This window comes from Cottoperca gobio, chromosome 1 (assembly GCF_900634415.1).
Source record: "Cottoperca gobio chromosome 1, fCotGob3.1, whole genome shotgun sequence".
Lineage (NCBI taxonomy): Eukaryota > Metazoa > Chordata > Actinopteri > Perciformes > Bovichtidae > Cottoperca > Cottoperca gobio.
In genome coordinates this window covers 26,521,066-26,547,981 of record NC_041355.1, presented here as the reverse complement: position 1 = coordinate 26,547,981, position 26,916 = coordinate 26,521,066, and the positions used below count along the sequence as shown (strand labels likewise).

At 41.3% G+C, this 26,916-nt stretch overlaps 1 protein-coding gene across 1 annotated transcript; it reads left to right on the top strand.

Annotated features, from left to right (window-relative positions):
- Positions 1–7,833: 7,833 nt before the first annotated feature.
- On the top strand, positions 7,834–26,401 carry LOC115009183 (neuronal membrane glycoprotein M6-a-like). The gene is made up of 7 exons (XM_029433007.1): positions 7,834–8,034; positions 19,193–19,385; positions 19,961–20,117; positions 22,251–22,404; positions 24,363–24,439; positions 24,557–24,622; positions 26,128–26,401. The coding sequence occupies exons 1-7, from the start codon at positions 7,998–8,000 to the stop codon at positions 26,278–26,280; spliced, it is 837 nt and encodes a 278-aa protein (XP_029288867.1). The 5' UTR covers positions 7,834–7,997; the 3' UTR covers positions 26,281–26,401.
- The last annotated feature ends 515 nt before the right edge of the window (positions 26,402–26,916 follow it).

The window sequence follows — 26,916 nt, the reverse complement described above, 5'->3', positions numbered from 1 at the left end:
TACAGTATTCTGATACAAATATAGGATTGTGAAATAGTGAGCTAAAGTTGGGGGCCATGTCAAAAGTGCATACAAAATTGAAAAGAAAGCTTCTCATTGTTTTGTCATTGACACTGAACACAAACTATATTTCATCCAGACCTCATCCCACTGTACGCACAACCTCCAGTTTCTTTACGTTTTTCACAACCAGCTATTATCATAACACAAATAATCACAGACAATTGCTCAACTGCTAAGTACAAGAAAGTTGATTTAACTTTAGTAATATCAATCACGATCAATAAGACTACAATCAATAAACCTATATTCTACGACTACAGCAAAGAAGCAGTTATGAAAACTACAACTAAACAAACTTAAGTGTGTGATTAGTCCATCTAATCTGTCTTCACACATTTGCCGTTTCTTCATGCTCAGACAAAAACGGGGCCGTTGTCTCGCGTCAGTGGCGGGTTTAAGGGCGGCAGGTCCTTGTATGGCAGTAGAAGAAAACATCGATAGTCGACTTTAGTTGAAAGAGAGCAGGGTGTAGAAGTTATCCTTTTCTTTCTTGAAGAATGGCAATAGGATAACAAGACACAGTTGATTTAAAAAAGTTTTTTTTTTCAAACTGACACTAAAAAGGACTGCTACATACCTAGAGTAACTAGCTAAACTCAATTTTTCATATTTAAACTCAATCTTTAGGCACCATCTTTATTTACAAAATCAATATATATTTTTATTTTATTAAACAAATTATTGCGCAGTTCCAAGTAAAAAGGGCAAAAGAAAACAAAATTAAACTTAAACACACCATGCAGTTTCAACAAGTGGCAAAATACCAGATCTCAGCTGGGCACATAAGGATCTTTGCTTTTTAGATAAATTATATATGTACAACAAAATTCTCAGTACTATGTTTATATATTTTATCACCCTAAATACACACAGTTTTGGTTTGGGCCATATATCATAAGCCAATTGATCTTTATACTGAAACTTGCCTTTTGGAGAAATGCCTCACCAAACCCCCTAGTTATAGAAAAATGTGCAGACATGTCTAGGCCAAGAGCGAACAGATTGTTTATCCCATTTAAATATATTTCTTGTCAACCTGCTTTCTTCCATATCAAATATCCAATTTCACAATTGAGATTGTGACATAAATATAAAACACAAATATAAAAACACAACATTTCACATGTTTTTGTGTTTTATGAAATGTTGCTGTGTTTTATGAAATGTCATTGTGTTTTGACCTTCAGGGCCACCGTAAATTTGAATGATTTTAGAATAACTCCTAAATTCATCAGCCAGTGTAACAAAAGCCAGTATCGGGGCTATATGGGGATGCCGTGGAGTAACTGTGCACTAGAATATTTAGCTAATTGTAGATGTTAATGGCTTTTTTGGCTTAAACATGGATACAGTGCATTACAATGTTCAAGATAGGGAATGGTTAGTTTGAGCTGTTGGAAAGAAGAGGAAGTTTGGCAATGTTTCTTTAATGAAAATAAAAGGACTGTATAAAATCTCTTGGTTTCATTTGCGACATACTTCAACACGGCCATGCTGTCGGTCAATAAAATGGATGGTGTCAAATCAAGCTGCAGCTCTCTCCTGAGCATCTTGTCAACTCGATCAGCGAAGACCACAGCCATAAGTTTGAGTTTTGGGATCTGGTAGCTTCCTCTGTGTTTTGTTGTAACAGGTAAGATTGGTGATGTCAGTCAGGTTTTGTTTTATTTTACTTTTTGTCAGGAAAGTTGCTGTGATCCTGTTATTTTATTGTGTCATTGATTTGGCTCCACCCACTGCCCTTTTATTTAGTTTGCTTGCCGCAGTCTTGTGTTTTCTTTGTCGTAAATATTAAATATACAAATATACAAATATACAAATGTTAATTAAAATCAATAAAACTATTAATAAAATCATAAAAAGGGGTTGATAATAATGTTGCACTACAATGATGTATTATGTTTTGTCGAGTTTGTCAGTCACTGTCTGTCATTTCACTTCCTGTTTTATTATGTGCCTACCTCTTGTCTCTCATTCAAGATCCCTTTACTTCCTGCTTTTGTGTGGTTTCCCGCCATCGTCAGCGAATGCCCTGCCCCTAATTGTTTCCACCTGTGCCCACTCACCTCATGTATAAATAGTCCTGTCTCCCCTTGTCTTGTGCCAGTTCGTCTTGTCATCTCCCTGTGTATTAAACCAGCATTTCAGCAGTTGTTTTGGTGTATCCTCCTGTATACAGTCTTTTGAGTTTGTGCTACCTTTTATAGTGAGTAAAGTATTTTATTTTCATACTTTACATCAGTCTCCTGTGTCGTGCATTTGAGTCTTCCTTCCCTGTGTCCGAGGTCATTACAGAACAAACTGGCCAGAATGGACTCAGTCAACTCCACAAAGTTTTAGGACGCCCTATCACTCCAGGGCGTCATGATCCACCAGCTTGAGAATCAGCTGGTATCAGTCAGTTGAGAAATGAAGGACCTATCAGATTGTCAAACAGAGCTCCAAGTCTCTGTTACCTTGCAGATACACCTCCTGACAGGGCAGATGCAAAGGTTCTCACACACCTGTTAAACCTAATGTGATGTAGATCACCTCGATTATCCTGACCTGTCAAGTACCCTCATGTTACCATAATTTAAGAGAGGTGTTTAACAAAGCCAAAGCCATGTCGCTACCCCCTCACCGACCCTTATGACTGCCCCATTGACCTGCTGCCGGGAGCACCCATTCCCAGAGGGCGATTATATTCCATCTCGGGACCAGAAAGACCAGCGATGGACGAATGCATCTCTTACTCGCTCAAGTCGGGGATCATTCATCCCTCCTCCTCCCCTGCAGGAGGGTTTTTTTTCTTTGTGGGTAAGAAGGAGGGGTCGCTGACACCTTGCATTGACTATGGCCCTCTTAATGACATCACGGTAAAGAACCGTTACCCATTGCCACGCATCTCCTCTGCCATTGAAATACTTCAGTCTGCCAAAGTGTCTAATGCTCCAGCTGTGTTCCAAACCTTTGTAAATGAGGTTCTGAGGGAATTCCTGAACACATTTGTATTTATGTTTCTGAATGACATTTAGATTTTTCTCCCCAGACTCAGAAACCCATGCTAGTCATGTTCGCCAGGTTCTATGGAGACTTCTGGAACATCAGCTATATGTCAAAGCAGAAAAATGTGAGTTCCACGCAGAGTCTGTGTCATTCTTAGGATAGAGCGAATCAAGTACAAATGGACCCTGCAAGGTCAGTGCGGTGGCCAATTGGCTGACACCAGACTTGAGGAAAAAGGTTAAGCAGTTCTTAGGATTTGTTCACTTCTATAGGGGATTCATTAGAAATTTCAATTCCATTGCTGTCCCTTTGCATGTTCTTACATCTTCAAAGGTTCTCTTCAAATGGACCCCCCAGGCCGACACTGCCTTCTAGAGACTCAAAGAGAGGTTCACCACAGCTCCTATACTCACCAATGAGGGCATCGGGGGGTGCTATCTCAAAGATCAGCTGAGGACTACAAGATGCACCCGTGTGCCTACCTGTCGCGTGAGCTAAAACCACCAGAAAATAATTATGATGTGGGGAATAAAGAACGGTTAGCGGTGAAAGCTGCACTCGATGAATGGAGTCATTGGTTAGAGGGGGCAGAGCAGCCTTTCTTAGTCTGGACAGACCATAAGAACCTGGAATACATCAGAAAGGCTAAACGCCTCAACTCTCTCTTCAAGGCTGGATTACTGCAACTCATTGTTATCAGGTTGTCCCAAAAAGTCGCTTAAGACTCTTCAGTTGATCTAAAATTCAGCGGCACGTGTATTGACAAGAACAAGGAAACGGGATCATATTACTCCTGTATTAGCTGCTCTGCACTGGCTCCCGGTAAAATACAGAATAGAATTCAAAATCCTTCTCCTGACTTACAAAGCAATTAATGGTCAGGCTCCAGCATATCTTAAAGATCTTCAGCTATCAAGGTCCTCTCCAGTGGAACCAGCTTCCAGTTTGTGTTCGGGAGGCAAACACACTCTCCACATTTAAGAGTAGGCTAAAAACTTTACTTTTTGATAAAGCTTATAGTTAGGGCTGGCTCAGGTTTGCCCTGGATCAGCCCCTAGTTATGCTGCTATTTTTCCCCCTTTAATTGTGGGGTTTCTTTTAGGAAGTTTTTGCTTGTGCGATGCGAGGGTCTAAGGACAGAGGGTGTCGTAACCTGTACAGTCTGTAAAGCACACTGAGACAAATGTATAATTTGTGATATTGGGCTATACAAATAAATTTGATTTGATTTGAATTGAACTCTCACCAGGCCAGGTGGACTTTGTAGGTTTTTAGTAGGTTCCATTTCACGCTCTCTTTTCCCTCAGGTTGTTAGAACCGTCTTTATGACCCAGAACCACTTGACAAAAAACCCAAAACAATCCTTCTGTAAAGGAAACATCAGAGGTCATGATGAACCAGGTATTCAGAATTCATGGTTTTCCTTGGGATATTGTGTCCGACAGGGGTCCACAGTTCGTCTCCACTTTTTGGAAAGAGTTTTTCCGACTCTTGGGCGCCACCGTTAGCATGTCTTCTGGCTACCATCCTCAAACGGGCAGTCAGAGTGGCTTAACCAAGAGCTGGAGACAACCGACACTGTCTCATCGCTCAGAACCAGGCCACCTGGAGCGACCACCTCATCTGGGTTGAGTTTGCGCACAATACACTTCCCACAGCTGCAACAGGCCTCTTAATGGGGGCATCACATTTTTGTCAAAGGAAAACTAAAGCCAGTATACAGTATGTAGTCTCTTAAAATAGTCTCATAAAATATAATATACTAGACTATTATTAGGAATTATAATAAAAACTTCAAAACGACTTCATGAAAAAAAGAGAAGGAGAAGGAGAGACCCTGCCCGGAGGAAGCCCGGGGCCCCCGTCTGGAGCCAGGCCCAGAGGGAGGGCCCAACAGCGAGCACCTGGTGGCCGGGTTTGCCACGGAGCCCGGTCGGGCACAGCGAAGAAGCTATGTGTTGCCTCCCATCCATCCATCCATCCTGTGGGCCCACCACTCACAGGAAGACCCGCTGGGGTCGGGTGCGCTGTCACACGGGTGGCAGAGATGGTCAGGGACCTCGACGGACCAGACCCGGGCAGCAGAGGCTGGCTCTGGGGACATGGAACATCACCTCTCTGTGGGTGAAGGAGCCGGAACTAGCGCGGCAGGTGGAGCGCTACCGGTTGGATCTGGTGGGGCTTACCTCTATGCACAGTCTTGGCTCTGGAACGTACTTCTGGATAGGGGTTGGACTCTATTCTTCTCCGAAGTTGCCCAAGGTGTGAGGCGGCAGGCGTGTGTGGGGATACTCACTAGCCCCCGGCTGAGCGGAGTTCACCCCGGTGGACAAGAGGGTCGCCTCGCTACGCCTTCGGGTTATGGGGGGAAAACTCTGACTGTTGTTTGTGCCTATGCCCAAAACAGCAGTTCAGAGTATTCGGCCTTCTTGGAGCCCTGCAGGGAGCTCCAGTAGTGGACTCCGTAATCGTTTTGGACACTCGGGGGAAGAGAGGGGCGGAGCTGACAACTGATCACCATCTGGTGGTGAGTTGGATCAAGGGGTGGGGGAAGACTCTGGACAGACCTGGTAAGCCCAAACGGGTAGTGCGGGTGAACTGGGAACGTCTGGAGGAAGAACCTTTCCGGGAGATCTTCAAGTTACATCTCCGGCGGAGCTTTTCAGAAATCCCTGTGGAGGTTGGGGGCATAGAACCGGAATGGGAGATGTTCAAAACCGCTTTTGCTGAAGCTGCGGTGAGGAGCTGTGGTCTCAAGGTCTTAGGTGCCCCAAGCGGCGGTAACCCTCGAACACCGTGGTGGACCCCGGTGGTCATGGAAGTAGTTCGACTGAAGAAGCAGTCCTTCCAGGTTATGTTATCCGGGAGGACTCTGGAAACAGTTGCAGGGTACCGATGGACTCGAAGGACAGCAGCCTCTGCCATGGCAGAGGCAAAGCAGCGGGTGTGGGAGAAGTTCGGAGAAGCTATAGAGAAGGACTTTTGGTCGGCACCAATGTGCTTCTGGTAAACCGTCCGGAACCTCAGGAGGGAGAAGCGGGGAACCATCCAAGCTGTGTACAGCAAGGCTGGGACCCTGCTGACTTCGACTGAGAAGGTTATCGGCCGGTGGAAGGAGCACTTTGAGGAACTCCTGAATCCGACTAACACGCCCTCTATGGTAGAGGCAGAGCTGGAAGCTGATGGGGGACCATCGTCAATTTCCCTGTTGGAAGTCACTGAAGTAGTCAAACAACTCCACAGTGGCAAAGCCGCAGGGGTTGATCCGTCCAGAAATGCTGAAGGCTTTGGGTTTGAGGGGCTGTCTTAGTTGACACGCCTCGTCAACATTGCGTGGAAGTCTGGGACAGTGCCTAGGGGGTGGCAGACCGGGGTGGTGGTTCCCCTATTTAAAAAGGGGGACCAGAGAGTGTGTGCCAACTACAGGGGTATCACACTTCTCAGCCTCCCTGGTAAAATCTACTCCAAGGTGCTGGAAAGGAGGGTTTGGCCGATAGTCGATCCTCTGATCGAAGAGGAACAATGTGGATTCCGTCCCGGTCGTGGAACAACGGACCAACTCTTCACTCTCACAAGGATCTTGGATGGGGCCTGGGAGTATTTCCATCCGGTCTACATGTGTTTTGTGGATCTGGAGAATGCGCAATAAGTCGGACTCGTTCCCAGTGAATGTTGGCCTTCGCCAGGGCTGCGTTTTATCACCAATCCTGTTTGTGATTTTCAATGACAGGATATCGAGGCGTGGAGGAGAGGGGTTGCAGTTTTGTGGCCTGAGGATCTCATTGCTGGTCTTTGCAGATGATGCGGTCCTGATGGCGTCATTGGTCTGTTACCTTCAGCAGTCACTGGGATAATTACGGGAAAATATTTAAACGGGAGGACAGCGGGATAGAAGGAAAAATACAGGATAATCCCGGTAAAAACAGGAGGGTTGACAGGTATGCTTGTGATGTGTGCACAGCCGTATCACCTGTCCCTGGGCTTCTCTCAAAAGAAATCCTGTAGTCCCTGTACAATTGAGTTTTTACATCTTTATTGAAATTAATTCATCCATCTCTATTAATTCATGAGATTCAATGTATTATTTTCAGTCATGTAGCTATTTGTTTTCATGTCTGAAATATACATTTTAATAGAAACATGTATATGATGATGATGATAATAATAAAAATGATTGGGGGTTTAATGGATCTATCATTATGTTTGCTTGGTTTTTTAAAGATGCACTTTCGTATTGGATGGATCGCTAAGCTCTTGTCTTTTAATTTTAGTTCAATTTATAGAGCAGAAGAATGATAAATGTACTGTATCATCGCATATATCCTTTAACGAACTGTTTGAAATTCAGTGTCCTATAGATCCACACATGCAGCACAAACCACTAATAAGGACTATGAATTATGATCAATCAAAACATTATTGATTGTGTAAGTATATTTTCTCACACATGTTTTTTAATAGAGTAGGATCTCCTCATTCATCAAATAGATTTTCTATCAGCCATGTTTCACTAAAATTAAATCACATTAAACATTTTATGACTTTGATCATTCTTTTACAGTCCAGCTGCAGTATCCAGAGCTGTTTACAATCAGTTTACATTTAGGTTTTCTATTTTTGATACATTGTTTGAATCAATATCTGTATAGAAAGATAAAGCTATAGATAGATACAGAGATAGGATGCTAGAGAAGCACAGCCGAGTGAAGAGAGAGAGAGCAGAGCATTGAAATCGGGACTTCCCTGAGCCTCCATCATCTTCAGGGAGAGAAAAAGAACACTCACACACACACAGCCTCCCACATACACACACACACACACACACACACACACACACACACACACACACACACACACACACACACACACACACTGTGCTCAGAGCTAGCAAGGGGCTTTAAACAGCTTCATACTAAATAGAGACACCGGGACTGTAACTTGACATAATGGAAGAAAACATGGATGAATCTCAAAGCCAGAAAGGTAAGACAGAAGAGTAATTTGTTAATATCTATCTTTAATCAGCCGTGCCATTGTTCTGTTCATCCATTCCTCTCGGTATAATGGGATTCCTTTGTGTGTGTTGTGGACAGAGAGAGACAAGAAGAACAAAAAACAAAGCATATTTTTTCTTCTGTACATTTAATTCATATATTTCCTTGGCACAATTTTCCTCATCGTTTCATCACAACAGAAATGTAACGTAGGCTGGGATTTTTAACCGTGCCATCTATATTTCTAATCATGATAATACCACAGATTATATAACCCAATTGTGTTGTGTGTTTCGATGAATGGATGCATAAATAAGGAGATTGTTTGGGTTGAGGATGAGAGGAGACGGCAGACACTGGAGGGTTGGTGTTGTTTTGGGGGTTGGACAGACAGATGGATGGACAGATGGATGAATGTATGGAGGAGGTGGGAGTGGCAGGGGGGAGGAAAGGGGTAGAAGAGGGTGACAGAGTGTGGGGCAAAACCTTCCAATAAAGAATAAAAATCAGAGGGAGGAGGGATAAGTGGAGCAGTGATTGATGCATCCATTGGGATCTTCTTTGTTAGCCTCCATTGTTGATGCTTCACGCTTGTCTGAACGCCTTTTCCTCTGCTCTTTCCCTCGCTCTGCATGTCTCCCTTTTTTCTGCTGTCTGTGTTGCTCCCTACCCTGTCACTCCAATTTTCTTATCACTGGCCTTTTCCTATTTTTCTCACCCCATTCTTATTCACTATTTTTCCAACTGGGTTTTCTTGGTGTGTCAGTCTGTCTCTCTGCCTTTGCAGCTCTCTGCTTCTTGTTTTCTCTGTCTCTTTCTGTCTCTCTCTCCCTAACCCTTTATTTTGACTCATCTCTCACTCACCTCCATGTCTCTCCTCCTACATCCATGTTTTGCCTATTCTAATCTTACACATTCCGTTTAAATCATAGGATATCTCTTGCTGTATGTGTAGGGTTTTGGGGTGTGCAGATAGTTTATTAATGTTTTTTCTTGTATCCTCCTATATTATTGTTGTTGCTGTTGGCGGTAAAAATGGGCGTGTCCATTTTCTTCATTGCACCTTCAGTCTGAAATCAGACCTAAGCAGTGCTACTTACCATAATATAGAAATGTAAACAACAATGGAGGTGTTTTTGATGAAAAATAAGCAATTATTTGCATGTATCACAACATTAACATTTATTAACATTGTATCCATAGTTACATCGTTATGGAATTGTGTTCTGTTGTGTGATATGCCGATTAATGTATTCTTTCTGGAAGAAACCTGTTTTAGCCAGTCAGAAAGCCAAGTGGGTAGGCATGATGTGTTAAGCAAACACTATTTTTCATTCCAGCTACTTTCTTTTCTTTTTTTTTCACCCCACTCCTTCGGTACATCCTTTCAACTAGTTCCTATTCTACATCTGCGTCATTCTTTCCGTCTGCATTTTATTTATTTTTACATTCTCGTTTAGTTTAGCTGTCACTGGCCTCCTCTCTCGCGCTCCCTAACCTTCTAGTTTTATGGATGTATGCAGCTGACCAAATACAGGTGTGTGTGTTTGTGTACATGTGTGTGTGTGTGTGTGTGTGTGTGTGTTTGTGTGTTTGTGTATGTGTGTGTGTGTGTGTATATGGTTTGGTGAGGAGGAAAATGTGAACTTGGGATAACGCTGACATTTTAGAATAACTGGCTCTTTCTTTGATTACTTTGCTGAACTTGGCTAAACACATGACTGGAACAGGTGACTGAGGGTGTGTTGCAGGCTAATATCCTTAATAATAAACAAATAATCTGTGACATATGACATTGCGACCCTAATTCTGAAGAGTCTACTAATTATTATACAGCATACCCATTGAGTATGTCTCAACTAAGTCCAATTTAATATTACAAATGGTTTCAATTAATGATCTTCAATTAGGTAAACTTAATTCCAGTTGAAAATGTAATTATTCAAATCAATTAGAATTAAACTTAATCCCAACACTTGACAAACATATATACACTTGAATTTGTCTCGTGACCTAAACTGTGTGTTGCTGGTTGGTGTTTAGCTCCTTCGATTCTCTCCTTTTGCTGCATTCGGTAATCAAGTGATGAAGGCTGAAAATGATCACAAGTGTTATTTACTAGATGCACTATGAGTTTTTTATTGGTTACTGGCATGAATTGCACCAATGAAAAAACAGTATGCAGTACATGTTGTAAATAATGGAATAATTTACACATCCACATACTGTATATATGTGTATTTTCCATACAGTGTTTGTTAGTGGTCCCACATGTGTTGGTTGAAGTGGTATCATGGAACCGCTTTACTGCTGCTATTTATCCCTTTGACAGCCATTCAGATGCAGTTTGCTGTATGTGTACTGTTGCTGTGACAAAGTTCCCCAAATGTAGCAAAAATTGTTCTTGCAAAACATTTAGGGGCTTTCTGTGTGGCTATGTTTATTTTAAGATCCATTCTGACGGGATTAATATTACAGGATGAGATGGGGAATAATATATTGAGCATGTTTCTCTGTAATCTAACTCATAGTTCCAGACGGCATCTTGCAGGAAATGGTCTGCATGGACAATCAGCAGGTCAAGGGGGGCAGGAGAGTTGATGGAGAGGTAAAGATACAGCATGACTCAATTCGAGCCAAATATTGTACTCCTTCTCAGAGTCATAACTCAGTCAAATCTTAAAACACAGACTTAAAACACATGTTGATATCATTGGCATACTTTTAATGGCGGCAATTTGACAAATGTGAACAAATATAGACTAAAACAGCCCATTTGATGAGTTTTTGAGAGGTCTTGCTATCCATAATTGTATTAGTTCCCAGATATGTTTGTGTTGGCATGATTCTAACTATTAGATTAGCCAAGTGTTTTTGACTCCATCCATTTTCACGCAATAATTAATAAAGTAGCAGCTCTTCCCATGAAAGATCCACTGGGGAGATACAACAACGTTGCTCTCGAAGGGATTTAAATTACAGGAAGACCAACAATTCACAGAAAAAAATCAGGTAATTACAGCTGTAATTATTACGGATGGAATTCAAATCACTGACCAGTGCAGGTAATGTTAAAATCCCGCCGCCGCCACTAAATAAACAAATCCAATCCAAATGAGGCTTTAGCCTGGGTTTTTCTTAGAATAAAAATATTGATGGAATTTTATGATCAATGGGATCTTTGTGTCAAAACTCATCATCAGCTGCATCTTACAGAAGAATTTCTTATGATGTGTTTATTTACTTTATCCTGTACATGCTGCAGTAACAGATTACAGTACTGATCTTGCAGTGTTAATTGGATCTTCTCCTTACATGATTCAGATGAAATGGCAGATGATTTCAGTCCTCTACAGCATATATTAGCCGACATATTTACCATTTAGAGTGATGAAGCAGCACTAATACGGAGAGTTTTTTTTTATGTCTGACCACACAGTTGACACCAACACAGGTCGAGACAATTCAGTTATTGGTTACAGGAGACATAAAACACAACACTTCATATGAATAGGAGGTTTTCCACTTCCTAAACCTGCATAAAAGGCAATAATTATTTGCCCAGGACAGTTTGCAAAATTATTTATTTATTTATTATAGAAGTCAATGGGGAAATTGACAGGAGTCACATAGATGAAACTGGACTTTGTGTATTTGTCTCATATGCATTTCATTATTATGACCACTAATAGAAAGGAATTTAATGGAGAAAGGAATACGTCAATACAAATTGACTTAGCAGGCCAACAGAGGGTGAGAGCAGGGGAGAGGGAGAAAAACACACTGGAGAGGGACACAAGCAAAGGAGGAAGCCAGTGAAATATAGGGGGCTAATTTCATTACCTTAACACAAGGTCCATTCTGCTGCCTGTGAGTGTATCGCAGCAAAGTGGGTGGAAGAGGACACTCCTGTCTCTCCCCAGCAGCCGGCGCCCTAACCACACCCCACTGCCACACACCCCCACCGCCCGACTCAGGCCGGGAGCCCGCCGGCCTCAAGCTAACTCCCCCCCCCCCCCGCCGAGCGAGAGAGGAAATCAGCCACAACCATCCGGTTACCCGGCCTGTGGCTCACCTTGAAGTTGAACGGTTGCAACGCCAGATACCAACGGGTGATCCGGGCGTTGGCATCCTTCATGCGGTGGAGCCACTGGAGCGGGGCATGGTCCGACCAGAGAGTGAAAGAGCGCCCCAGGAGGTAATAACGCAGGGCGTCGACCGCCCACCGTATGGCGAGACATTCTTTCTCCACCGTACTGTAGTTCACCTCCCGCTGAGCCAGCTTCCGGCTAATGTACAGTACGGGGCGGTCGACCCCCTCCACCTCCTGGGACAGAACGGCTCCCACTCCGCTGTTCGAGGCGTCTGTCTGCAAAACAAAAAGGGAGAGCAAAGTTAGGAGAGAACAGTAGTGGCTCCCCACAGAGGGCTTTCTTTACCCTCTCAAACGCCCGCTGGCACGGCTCCGTCCACTGGACCGGATCTGAAGCACCCTTTCGTCGGTCGGTCAAGGGGCAGGTCAGCTGCCCCTTGACCGTAGGCAGGTCAGCTCTACGAACACCGGAATGAACCGACGATAGTAGACGGCCAGCCCCATAAACCTCCTGACCTCTTTTTTCATCTTAGGTGCCGAGCAGGCGGAAATGGCGGCAGTCTTTTCCAGCTGAGGCCGCACCTGCCCGCCACCCAAGTGGTACCCCAGATACCGTACCTCCCTCCGCCCAACCGCACACTTCTTCGGGTTGGCTGTGAGCCCCGCGCTCCTCAGGGACTCGAGCACTGCCCCCACCTGCTGCATATGCTGCTCCCACGTCTCGCTGTGTATGATCATGTCGTCTAAGTAGGCAGCAGCATACGCCGAGTGAGGACGCAGAACCCGGTCCATGAGCCGCTGAAAGGTGGCTGGGGCCCCAAACAACCCGAACGGAAGAGTCACAAATTGGTATAAGCCATACGGAGTGGAGAATGCCGTTTTTTCCCTGGACTCTGGAGACAGGGGAATCTGCCAGTAACCCTTGGTCAAATCCAGTGTCGTATAAAAGCGAGCCGTGCCCAACCGGTCCAGGAGTTCGTCAACCCGGGGCATTGGGTACGCGTCGAATTTGGACACCTCATTAACCCTGCAATAGTCCACACAGAACCGAATTGACCCGTCGGACTTGTGGACCAGCACAGGTAAGCTTTCTATCACAAGCACACTAACAGGTCGCTCTCCAGTCGGTCACTCTGCTGTTCGTCGCTCTCCAGGCTGCGCTGCGTCTTGGCTCACCAAGCGTCTCCGTCTCCTCTGGAACCCAGCCTACTGCAAGAGAACAGAACCAGGCCATCACCGTGCATTTATTATGTGACTGATTACCTGATTCCGTTCAGCTGTCTGGCCTCCAGCTGGGACACTCCTGTCTCTCCCCAGCAGCCGGCACCCTAACCACACCCCACTGCCACAGTTCCCGTTTAAATGTAACCTGTAAATGTAATAATGCATTTTAAATTGCAGGTAAACATGAGCAGTACATGACCATTCCAATAGGGTGTTCCCTTTCACAATATCAGCTTATTAATGATTATAATCATTTCTGATGTTTGTAGCCTGCCTGGTACTGTCTGCATGTCTGAAAAGCATCTATCACCAACATGTGATTGATCTCTCTGGGGCTTCCCCCTCCTCCTTCTCTTATATTGCTGCCCTATATCCTCTTTCTCATGTGTACCGTAACTGTTGACATGTTGTGCTGCGACCATGACGGCTAATCTCCTGTTTGACAGACTGGTGGAAACTGAAGATGTTTGTTAGCTGGACTTGTTCTTTTCTAGTATTGATTCCTGAGGCAGTTAAACATTTTCTTGGTGATGAACCAATTATTCAACCAGTCAGCACTTCTGTACTAATCTCCGTCTACTGTGTGAATATAGGGGAAAGTCATCCAGTACAACAAATTATATCCAGATAAATTGTAATGTTTAGTGCATTTAACCTCTTAGCCGTCCACCCGTTAAGAGGCACTACAGCTGTGCCCAGTCAGCTGTAGCTGAACAGCGACACTTGGTCTGAGCCAATCGGAGCTTCCATTCGATTCCTAAAGCCATCAAAGCCAATCAGTGTCAACCTGATAAGGAAGTGCTAGACCTCTTCTTCTGTTTATAGAGTCTGCAGTAGTCCAGTCTCACGGGGACTCTTTTATTGTGTAGCCAATGAACTGCTTGATCTTTAGACATGTGGAACTCATGCTTTTATTTTTACAAATGTTGTAATGTTTTTCATAATTGTATTTATTAATTGCAAAATATAAAAAAAACACAAATATATTACAAGAAATGTATTTGTACCAAAATCATGCATCTGGTGCAAATGATTGAAGAGCAGCTTATAATATACTTTGGGTATTTCGTTTGTAGGTATCTTTCGTATTTTCGAGTAAAGTCCCCCACCCCAGGTTAAGATTCTAATAATCTTGTCATGTCAGGGCCACAACAGGAACAGGATTTGAGATTGAGATTGTTTTTCTAAATGGACTCCTGGTAAAATAGATCTCCCCAAATTATCGACTGGTTCCTTGGTTGCTTTAATGAGTCCTACAATGGTTTATTTACTGAATTGTCATGAATAAATACAGGATAAATAATTAATAAAGTAAAAGAGAGAGTATCTGTCTCTATGGCATCGCTGTCACTGATGGGCAAAGGGATGGAGAAGCAAGGAGGGACTTGTGGATGAACAGACAATCTGATTGACAGCCAGAAGTCTGTGTATGTGTGTGTTTGTGTGTGTGTGTGTGTGTGTGTGTGTGTGTGTGTGTTTGTTTGTGTGTGTTTGTGTGTGTGTGTGTGTGTGTGTGTCAACAGTATTAAATATTTTTTCATAATCACCTGAAGAGAAAATTAATCTACAGATGTTGTCAGTTTTGTCCTTTTCAATGTACAAATACGTTATATTCCACCATGCTGAACTGCATCTCACTGTACATGGTGCAGTGGGGCTGAACTTTTCATTTTCCATTAGAACAGGCCTTTAACTCTTGAGTGCATCTTCAGGCCACTGTGTGTGTGTGTGTGTGTGTGTGTGTGTGTGTGTGTGTGTGTGTGTGTGTGTGTATGTCTGTTAGGCTGATATATATATATATATATATATATATATATATATATATATATATATATATCTATGTCTCACATATCCGTATGGCAGAAACGTATGCTGGCCTATACGAAATATCGGCAATACGTTGATATAAATTAAGGGTAAGTTGTGATCTTTTGAAGGACGCAGACGTTATGCCGAACACGCCAGACATACACAGTTCCGTATGGCAGAAGCATATGCCGGCATATATGAAAATTAGCTAAAAATGTGTCAGATTTGTCACAACCCCGGCTCTAGGCCAGTATAGACATAACTAATTATTATACGTATGTCAAACCCATTGATAGCGTATCACTTACTTATACAAAACGTATCAGAGTGTCTGGCTAACGGAGCTGGAAAAGTGCCATTTGGTTCACGTCATGCTGATACTGGAGAAGGGCTAGAATGTACTCTTGTCACAGCTTCTCAGCAGCCTCCATGTTCTCTGATGCTGGGTTGATGTATTCATCAAGACGTGCTGTGAAAAAGTGAGGATGAGCTACTCACAGGGACCCTATATATTATATTCAAACCCAAATAAGCTCCCAAAATGCTAGCTGAATGCTAGCTGTACTGTAGAAACACGTTTAATAAGTTACTCCGTCGTCAGGGATAAGCTTATAGGTTACGAATAGATTATCCACTCGTTATCAATAAGTTGGCTGTAGGGTTCACGTCAGCCGACGTAGCCTATATCTAACGTACCTCTGACGTAATCACGTAGGTATTCATGTAGGTATTTACGTACTATATATACGTAGGTAAGTATTCACGTACTGCATTTACGTAGGTAAGTATTCACGTACGTATTCCGTATTCACGTATGTCTAACGTAACGTAACTTATGTGTAATGTCTGCATAATTTATGAAGCACACGTTGGGTACGTCCGGTAATTTTGAACATGCTCAAAACATCAGCGTTCAACAACGCACCCCAGCGTAACACCGCATGCTCTTAACGAATACTACTTATGCTTTACCTTATATCAACGTACACCAGCGTATTGCCGATACTTTGTATATGCCATATTTTTGTATACGTTATGCATTCATTGGGTATTCGTCTGATACATTTTGTATAAGTAAGTGATACTCTATCAATAGGTTAGACATGCGTATCTGTATACGTTCACTTTTCCGATCCGATGAAAAGTTGGACGTTTTTGGACTTTTCATATACGCCCGCATACGTTTCTGCCATACGGATATGTGTGACAGGACCTTTAGACCTAGACACAGTGATCCAGAGACACACACAGAAACACACACAGCAGTCTGTTAAACAATCAGACTAGACAGCACTGTCCGAGTTACAAATTGTTGCCTAATAAGTTTCAATGTGAAACATTTACATCTAATGTATTTCAATTGATATAACAACAGCTTGTCAGGGTGTCAAAAGTGGGTGGAAGAGGTTAACTCTAACCAAATGGATGCTTTCTGCCATATCACGTCTGAAAATATTTACCTCTTCCTAAAAAAACAGCCACACATATATAGATGCAGTACACAGCCGTTTGTGTTTAGCCTGTCCCAGTTTTTACCAGGTCACTGGGTCTTTCCTGCATTTAAAGCCCAAATATGGAAATATGGCAAGGATTATAACATGGATTCAATTCAGGACACACATTCACAAACACATGCAAACACAGTGTCAGAAACAGAACTGCATAGTCATAAACATGCAGATAAGAAAATATTTTGATGCAAAACACAAACACATTTCATAAAACCCTGTCTCAGAAACACACCAGAACACCTTTAACCTAACACATTTAAATCACAATATCACACATCTCTGTGTGCCTGCCCATCTGCATCAGTTATCACTGATGTGGCCTGATTCTGATTCTTTATCGATGTTTTTTATGGCTTTATGAACATGAAATGACTCAGGTGTGTGTATAAAGAACCAACATTAGCATGCAGCACATTAGTGAGTCAGTCAGTGCAAAATGGTACCTTTCTTGGCATAGCCGCCATTATTGTTCTTGCATTACCAGCTCATATTTTGTCAAGAAGCATCCTGAAATTGTACAAAGATCATTTCCAGAAACTTAGACAATCATGAGAATGACAGACTTTGTGTGACTGTAACGCTTGCAGAGCCGCACTGTTGCCATGACAACGCTACAGGCAAAGTGGGTCAGCAGGCTCCTGCCACACCCCTGTTGGCATGGCAACAAGGGGGTGGTCAATTAAACCTGAGCAGTGCGATGACTCTCATACACACACACACACACACACACACACACACACACACACACACACACACACACACACACACACACACACACAAATAAACAAACCTTTTTCTGTGCAACAGGGAGCTGGAGTAGGAAGCGATATGTGTGTGGTTTTCTCTTGCTTTCTGTAGGATCAATGCTCTGTGTACATGAAGGCTTCATGTGTGGTTATTTTAAAGACTGTGCGTGTGTGTGAATCTGTGTGTGTTTGTGTGCGTGTGTTTGTGTGTGTATGTGTGTGTGTTTGTGTGTATGTGTGTGTTTGTGTGTATGTGTGTGTGTGTATGTGTGTGTTTGTGTGTACGTGTGTGTGTTTGTGTGTTTGTGTGTATGTTTGTGTGTGTGTGTGTGTGTGTATGTATGTGTGTATGTGTGTGTGTGTTTGTGTGTATGTGTGTGTTTTGGAGAAAGTCTCCAAAACACACACATACACACAAACACACACACACATACACAACACACGACAACACAGCTGGCTGAGATAGGCAGAGACACCTGTCCATCAAGCAAAGAAACACCGAAACATACCGTTTAACCGTAATATCTGAACACATTAAGAGACGAAACTAAATCTAGAGACTCTTGTGGGAAACCATTACTAACTGTATTTAGTTCTAAAAGCTAGGACTTTTAAATATTTTTTTCAGTATAGCTAAGATATTTTTGAAGGCAGCATCTAGCAGCACCTATAGGCTTAAAAGGCTAGCGAATATAATATTTATAACTATGTTTTCATTAGTGTATAATCACTTGAAACTGAAAATGGTTGTGTTTTCGTCACTTATAGAATGAGCCCTTCATATCTACATAGGGAGCGGCTCATCAGTTTTCTTCTCACATACTGGGAGAGCAATATTAATAAGCTGCAATATTTAGCCATGTAGCTAGTTTTGTTTATATGTGACCAGATTTTGATATTCTGCCTCCATAGATGGAAAGTACTGCTCTAACAGCTTTCTTGTCTAACCTCTCTGATCAGTACCCAACCAGTGTGATTGAAACCGTTTTTCGCCCTTGTACCAGACCTATGCTAGCAATTTGCCCATGATTCGAGTCTTTAGGCTAAACTAAGATACAGTGCATGCATCCAAGATGTGTCTCTGTACTGAACAGAGACATATACTCAAACAACATATTGAGCTTCTCAGCTGACTTTGTGTAGGATGACAACAAACATTTCCATCAAAAAGTTGGAGTGTTCCTGGAAAGTGAGATACTTCAGTACCAGTTCATGTGCAGCAGCCACAGCTTGGTGTATGTCTTAGCATTCTGTCAGCAGTGCTTAAGTGTATGTATGTATTAAATCATTTGGGTTAATATTACTGTAGTATTCATAGAGGACATAAAGGACGCTAATCAACTAGAGCCAGAGAATACTTAAGAGATGTGAGTCGTCTTTCAAAGGAAAGGTCATAGGCAGGGGGCGGGTGCTTGCATCATTCATTTGAATGACCTCCTCTACTTTGTTAGAAACTGGTTCTCGTTGATGTTTTAGGTTCACCATTTGATTTGTTCATTTTTAGTTTGAAGCTGTGTACCTCTCTCAGAATTGTTAATCATTCAGAACTTGTATGTGCCGGATCATCATTACCGTTGTGTGTATACTTGCTTTAAAGTTTTCACCATCAACTTTCTGAATCATCTTATTAGTACGTGTGAACATTCTGTCAACTCCTGTGATCATTTATAGATTAGACTCAACTAAATGTATTTATTTCATCATACTGAAAATGTTAGTAAGATACTGTCAGCATTACAATTCTATCTTTTTGTGTATGTTAAGGCTGTAAGGAGTGCTGTGAGCGATGTGTGGGCAGTCTGCCCTGGGCCTCGCTCATTGCTACTATTCTCCTCTACATGGGTGTGGCCTTGTTCTGTGGTTGTGGCCACGAGGCTTTGAGCGGCACCGTCACCATCCTCCAGAACTACTTTGAAGTCATCAGAGCCCCAGGAGAAACACTGGATGTGTTTACCATGTGAGTGATTGGTTTTTACGTTAATTTCTCTGGAAGATTAAACCTGTGGGTTTTAATATTTTAGCATAATAAATATAAATGAGACTCATCACAGTTATATATACATGTGTATATATATATATATATATATATATATATATATATATATATCTTTCTAAATAAATATATTTTTTATTTCATGTACAAGACCAGAATGATTCAGACCTTTTTGGGAGCATTCCACCGATATATGGAAGCCTATTTCTGCCACCTTTAGCTATAGAGTGTTTTTTTCTCTTGTGAATATGAGTGATCATACAGTGATACACGTTTTCCACACATTATAAGAGGAACAGTGTTGGTATCTCCATCCACTGCTAAAGCCAACCTCACTATCCCAGGTCTAGGCTCATCCTCCAGCTTCACCAATTATCTCTGACTTGTTTATGGCGGGTACACATGGTGATTTATCTGAAGATATATTATTAAGTCTACTTCAAGATGCAATCTAGCATGAACATAAACAAATACTGACTAATCACTGAATTACTCAATTAGATACTGTGGGTGTGTTTGTATGTGTGTTTTCTCCACAGTATCGACATTCTGAAGTATATCATCTATGGCCTTGCAGCTGGATTCTTTGTGTTTGGAGTGCTGTTGCTGGTGGAGGGCTTTTTCACCACTGGAGCAATTAGGGATCTCTATGGAGAGTTCAAGATCACTGCCTGCGGACGCTGCCTGACTGCATTCGTAAGAAATCTTTGTAACTAGTGGATTTATTGTGAGACACTGACATTTTAAATAAGTATTAGTAGTGTTACACTTTCAGATAAAGTGCGCTTAGGTAGTTGGAAGTAACTGATTATGTAGTTCAAGGATAAGCTGGTAAAATTATATTTTATCATATTTTTTCTATTGTCAACAAATACCAGAAAACACCAAAACCAACAATGAATTGATCTCACTAACAAGTATTTTAAGTGTATCAAAGCCTAATTTATCTTCTTCCTCTGTGGTTAGAGCTCCATTGTTGAAAAGTTCATCAATGAGCCTCACTGTTTCACTTGGTGACACGTTACTTCATTACCCTGAACATGCACACTGTAGTTTAGTTCTGCTGGAAATACTCACTAGAGAACCAAATGTGTATTAATCCACGGCTGAAAAAGTCCCCAACAAATGCTATACTTCCTTGTGTTTGTGTAACATTTGCTAAAAACTACAGTGACCAGTTAATTAGGAAACTACTGAGCCTTTTGTAAAAAATGTAACAATATTTTGTGTGACTTTTTAAAGATTCACATCTTCAGTAGGGACCCATGGGCTTGGAGCTGAGAGCCACAGACAGGGTAGGGAAGTCAGTATTAGGAAATTATAACATATTGTTGGTTTTGGTGTTTTCAATGGAGAAAAAAAGAAACCAACCTGATGCTCCAATGTTGAGTAATGTTAGCACCTCCCTCCTCTTATAGTAATACTTTTGCAGGTAATAAACATCTTCAGGTTAATAGTAAGTTATACCCTTAGAATGCAGTGTCATTCATAAAATCACAATATCTTGTGACATACCAACATGGAGGAAATAGCTGGCTATATCATTGTAAACTGAATTCTTAATTAATACATGCATATCATAAGTAAAAACAGAACAATACAGTGAGTCAGACCTGTTTCTGTAGTTATGGTGTGTGCCACAGTCAGACCTGTTGCTATAGTTACGGGCGTGGGTGTGTCACAGTCAGATCTGAAAGTTGCCTGCGCTGCGTTTTGAGCAATAGCTCACGACAGGCCGTGGTATGTAGTCACAGTTAAGGGCCGTGGTTCGGCCCAACGTGAAGCATGGTACCAGCATGGTACCAGCATGGTGGTGGTAGTGTTATGGCGTGGGCATGTATGGCTGCCAATGGAATTGGTTCCCTTGTATTTATTGATGATGTGACTGCTGATAAAAGCAGCAGGATGAACTCTAAAGTGTTTCGGGCAATATTATCTGCTCATATTCAGCCAAATGCTTCAGAACTCATTGGACGGCGCTTCACAGTGCTGATGGACAATGACCCAAGCAACCAAAGAGTTGTTTAAGGCCAATTACTTTTGGTCCCTTAAAAAGGGGATACCACGTATAAAATGTGTTGTAATTCCTCCACCATTCATCTGATTTGGATGTAAATACCCTCAAATTAAAGCTGAAAGTCTGCACTTAATGCACATATTGATTGTTTAATTTCAAGTCCATTGTGGTGTACAGAGCCAAAATTATGAAAATTGTGTCAATGTCCAAATATTTATGGACCTAACTGTATATACAACCCCAAGTTGCTCCAGGGAGACTGTCCCTGTGATTAGTTCACTGTAAGTCGCTCTGGATAAGAGTGTCTGCTAAATGACCTGTAATAAAGTAATTGACGTGGAACGTTGTGACGAGTCAAAGGCATTTTACACTGTATGATACATCAGGCAGTTCAAAGTAGATGTTACCGTTGAGTGCAGCTACCTCCAATCCTGAAAGGACATGACTGAGCAGAAGAAGAGCAGAGATAGTAGTTAGTTGTATAAAAGGTGTTATTATGAATTGACACAATTAGTGCGAATGGAATATTGGGAAGTTAAGATTGCAATGTATTATTATTGTACTCTTTGCATAATGAGAACAAATTAGTTTACTGTACATACTGAATTCATAAAGTAAATTAAATGTGTTCACACCTTTGATATTCAGTCCTTAATAATCAGTGATAAACTGTCAATAAACAACATTATTACCTAAAAGGTTTTTTCTAAATCATTAGTAATTGTTTAATAGTGTTTCTAAGGCTGTTAAATAACATGTCATTGATGCAAAACACATCATTTCTGCCACTCATTTTGTCTGTGTGTTTGCAGCTGATGTTCCTGGCCTACCTGTTCTTCCTGGTATGGCTCGGAGTGACAGCATTCACCAGCCTGCCCGTCTTCATGTACTTCAACATTTGGTCCATGTGTCAAAACACCAGCTTGGTAGAAGGAGCGAACCTCTGCCTGGACCTGCGTCAGTTTGGTATGTGACATGGTGACATAAAATATCTCTAAAATACATAATCAATAATAGATTATCATTGAAATGGTGAGGTAACCATTCCTGCATTATCTTGTGCAATGTTCTTAAGATTATGCCAGTTGACGACCTTTACCTACAGTATGTTGAGCAAATGGTCAAATCCAGTAGGAAGACAGTCAGAAAGAATGTATCTGGTAAGAGACACACAGAATATATGTGCTTACATGCCACAGGGCTTTAGTATTCCACTATCTCTCTTGGCTTTCTGAGTTCAAGCTCAGTCAACAAATGATATAATTCAGACCACAACAGTAAGAAATACATTTAGAAATAAATATTTCTGTTTCGTTTAAAGTGGAAATGGTTTTCTTATTATTCACAGAAGTTGTTGGTCAACTTTTGAATACAGTCTGTCCATGCATCTTTAAATAGAATGACAGTAAGAAAAAAAAGGTTCTCATGATCAAATGTTCCTTGCACTGCCTGATTACTGACAAAACGCATACTTTGTGTATCCTCCTACTAAGTGCAGGCAAGTTACTGGCACATAAAATAAAATACCTGTCTGTGTTCGACAAAATTGCCAAATTGCCATTAGAAAACTCACCATGCCACAATAAAGCCCAGAATCTTCTTCCTACTCAAAAAGACTAATTAGGCGGAACTAAGCTGGACTTTATTAGTGGTTTAATGACATGGATCGCCCCCAGTCTGTGTACCTGTGTTTATTAAAATATGTTTGTAGAAGGCCTGTGTACCTACAGTAACATGTGTTTATTTCAGTTGTGGTAGTGTTATTCCAGTTCCCTTTCCTCAACACTCACTATTCAGGTGCCCTTGGCACTTTCTGGACACCCTGAGAAAGGTTTGTCATTTTACACGTGCGTCTGTTTTCAGACAAAACCAATTCTTTGCTTGGATATAAGATTATGTTGTCTGTAAAAACAGACATGAGAAGGAGTAAAACCCTAAAACAAGTGTTAACTAATTTTAATAAAATAATTAATTGAGTTCATACACTTTGGGTAGAGTACCCCTGTTTAACTGCAGTACAAAGTTCAAAAAGAGCAATTATAAACCAAAACAGATTTTATGGGGACATTTATTTTTTTCAGTGGGCTATTTAAACAAGAACAAAAATAAAACCAAATAAATAAGCATTCATCATAAACCCACAATAAATTCCCACGACATAATGTAGAATGTTTGATTTTCTTACATTTAAAAAAATATATATAATAAGCACTATTAATAACCTTAACGTTCTTTGAAATTGAGAAAACAGTGGTTAATGTTTAAATTGACTATCTATGACTTCTGACACCATATTCAACCATCCAGTTATAAGAACGATTCATTTTAGTTATAAAGTACCTTTATACATGGTAACAATACTGTTTAACCAGCTATTGTAATGATTATATATTATTATAAACGATGCATTCACAGCTCTATCCACCATGTTGTTCTCCAGGGTGTCAAATGAAACAATGTTTTGTAGAGTAGAGGCATTTTGTCGAGTCTCTTGTAGCACTGCCATCTACTGTCCATTGGCCTCCTGTCAGCAAACTAATTACTTTTCCTTTTAAACATTTCACATAGGGAAATACATCAAATAAATATAGCATTTCACTTCAAATAAAATTGCTGGTTCATGAAGGTTTGGATTCAACACTATGACAATTCTGAGGTTACCATGCGTGCATTGCGACCAGCAGCACATTGTGGTCATACTAGACAGTTCCCAGTGGCCAACAGTGCAGTACCAGTGAAGCATTAATCTCAGACAATTTTAATCAAATACATACAGAGGCTCTTTCAGAGCTGCAGGACGTTAATATCCAGAGGTTCTTCAGTTCATTCATCAGCATTCTTGCAAAATATGGACGTGTGAAGTCGATGTAATGTCCAGTGCAGAGTAAAGAAGAGTTTGTGTTTTTAATATTGTTGTTTATCAGGAGTGGTGACCATCTCTGAGGAGAGGAAGGTGTGTACAGGATCTGAGAAGTTCTTCAAGATGTGTGAATCAAATGAGGTAAGAAGAAACAGGGAGATAAGTTTGAAAACACTTGAATGATACAGATAGCAAATATGATTTGTGACCTGTGTCAATACCAAGAGCAGAAAATTCTAAACTTGTTGTGTGTTACAGCTGGACTTGACCTTCCATCTGTTCGTGTGCACACTGGCAGGAGCAGGAGCTGCTGTTATCGCCATGGTGAGGACCATTATTCTCATATCTGATTGGTTATGGGTCTGGAGTAGTACTTGGCATGATTGGTATGATCTCCAACCTATGGGTCAACTTCACAATAGGAAAACATTGAAACTGGAACACCTCTTGTGCTCAACAAAACAAACATGTTGTTGAGAGGAACAGTTGTTTTTATCATTAGAAGTGCAAAGGGTAGAAACAGGCCTCATTCTCAAAGCCACCTATAGATGGAAACAGAGAGAGAGAGAGACCCACAGTAATTCAGGTACCAGTGGTGTGGAGAGGATGTTTTCTCTCCACACTGTATTCATTCAGAGGATGTTTACTAACCTGTCTCCATGTTTGATTTGTGGAAGAGAAATCATTCAGAATGCAGGTTTGTTCAAACGGGTGTGTAATACAATTTTTTTATTGTGAATTGTTTTGGCCACTTTGGGCAGAAGTAACAAGTTGGAAACAGCATCTGTGACATATTAACGTTCAATAGCAAAGAGTTGCTTATTTATACATCTAGCAGATACATAGTAACATAGCATTCATTGAGAGTTGTGAGTGTGCCTACCTGATGAGTGTCCAATATTCAGTCCTTTTAGCTCAGTTGTATTCTCCATCAATTACTTTATCTGGCTCTTCAGCTGCTGAATTGTGCACTATGTTCACCAGTCACTGACTTCGACTGTCTGCTGTTTGGTGCTAAGCGGTTAGCATACAGTACAGTTGGCTTTTAGAGCTTTTTAACTGAAAACAGCTACCTGCTCTGGCTGAAAACTATAATATGGTAAATGGACTAATATAATATGGAGCTTTTCTAGTCTTTCAATTGCTCAAAGCGCTTTAACAGTGTATGCCAATCCATTCACACACACACATTCCTACACTGATCTCAGAGCTGCTGTACATGGTGCCAAACTGCTTATCATGTAATCTAATGTTCATTCACTGATTAATTAATTAATTAATTAGTGGACAACACACTCTACCTCCTGAGCCACAGCAACACGCCAGAAAACAAAAAGATGAGCTGAAATATTCTGTCTGCTTTAGGTTCTTCATAAAAGACTAAACCAACGTATCCGTGAAGTATTACATGTTTCTTTCTATTTGTGTCCACCGAGAGGACTCTTACACGATAATCATCAATGGAGTAGTCTCTGACTAACAGAAGATTCACATCTTACACATCTAATGGGGGAAACTTGACAGTCACATAATTTCGACACAATTAATGAATTAAATGAATTCATTATAAAGAGAATGGCGGATATTTTATTCAACTGTAAACCATTTAATAAGGGTTTGAATATAAATATAACTGCATGCACTTGATAGACTCATCATCCACTCTACACACCTTGTATCTATTGCTTTAGCAGGCTTTAACTACGCTCTATCTGTCTCATTCAGGTACCATCTGGACTGAAGCTGTCAGCAAAACAAACCAGTGTTTTGTTATTTGGGTTGTTTCATATGTACTTTCATTAACCCTGGCTTTTCTTCACCTCCCTCAGGTCCATTTCCTGATGGCTTTAGCTGCTAACTGGGGCTATCTGAAGGACGCCAGCCGGATGCAGAAGTATGAGGACATCAAGTCAAAGGAGGAGCAGGAGCTGCATGACATCCACTCTACACGCTCCAAAGAACGTCTCAATGCCTACACATAAACACACACTAACCTAACAGACACGCACAAGCTGATATATGCACACACACACACACACACACACACACACACACACACACACACACACACACACACACACACACACACACGCACACACAAGCCTAAACATACAGTACATACATGATTGAAAAAACAACACAAACATACATTCAAAGACACAAATTATGACGAGTAAGCAGAAATTTGTTGATAACATAAAAATGATGAAAACACAGACACCATGCAGTAGATCATTGGCTCAGGTGATCTATGCTAACACTTTAGCAACTGCCATGTTGGTTTGCTCCATACTTATTCACCCTGACTTTGACTTTTGAGTGGAAGGAAGCCTTACGCTTTAACTTAAAAGTAAAACCACTTCCCTCCTCAGAGAAAGTGCTGCTGCTGCTGAAGACTCCATGATCACATTGTTACTCAATTAATATTGTTCCAAAAAAGGATCTGGCTACATCAACTTTAAAGAGTTCATGATATTTTACTCTGAAGCTTATATTAAGGACAAAATGTACCAAGGTCGGCCTAAGACCTTTTGGGCCCTAAACTAGGCTAAGCTAAGCTAAGCTAAACTAAGCTAAGCTAAGCTAAATTAAGCCCCTTCAAAGCCCAATTCCCCAAA

Coding starts and splice junctions, on each gene's coding strand:
- LOC115009183 (XM_029433007.1), top strand. CDS start 7,998: ATGGAAGAAAACATGGATGAATCTCAAAGCCAGAAAG. Junction 19,386..19,960: donor ACACTGGATGTGTTTACCAT/GTGAGTGATTGG, acceptor TTTTCTCCACAG/TATCGACATTCTGAAGTATA. Junction 20,118..22,250: donor GACGCTGCCTGACTGCATTC/GTAAGAAATCTT, acceptor GTGTGTTTGCAG/CTGATGTTCCTGGCCTACCT.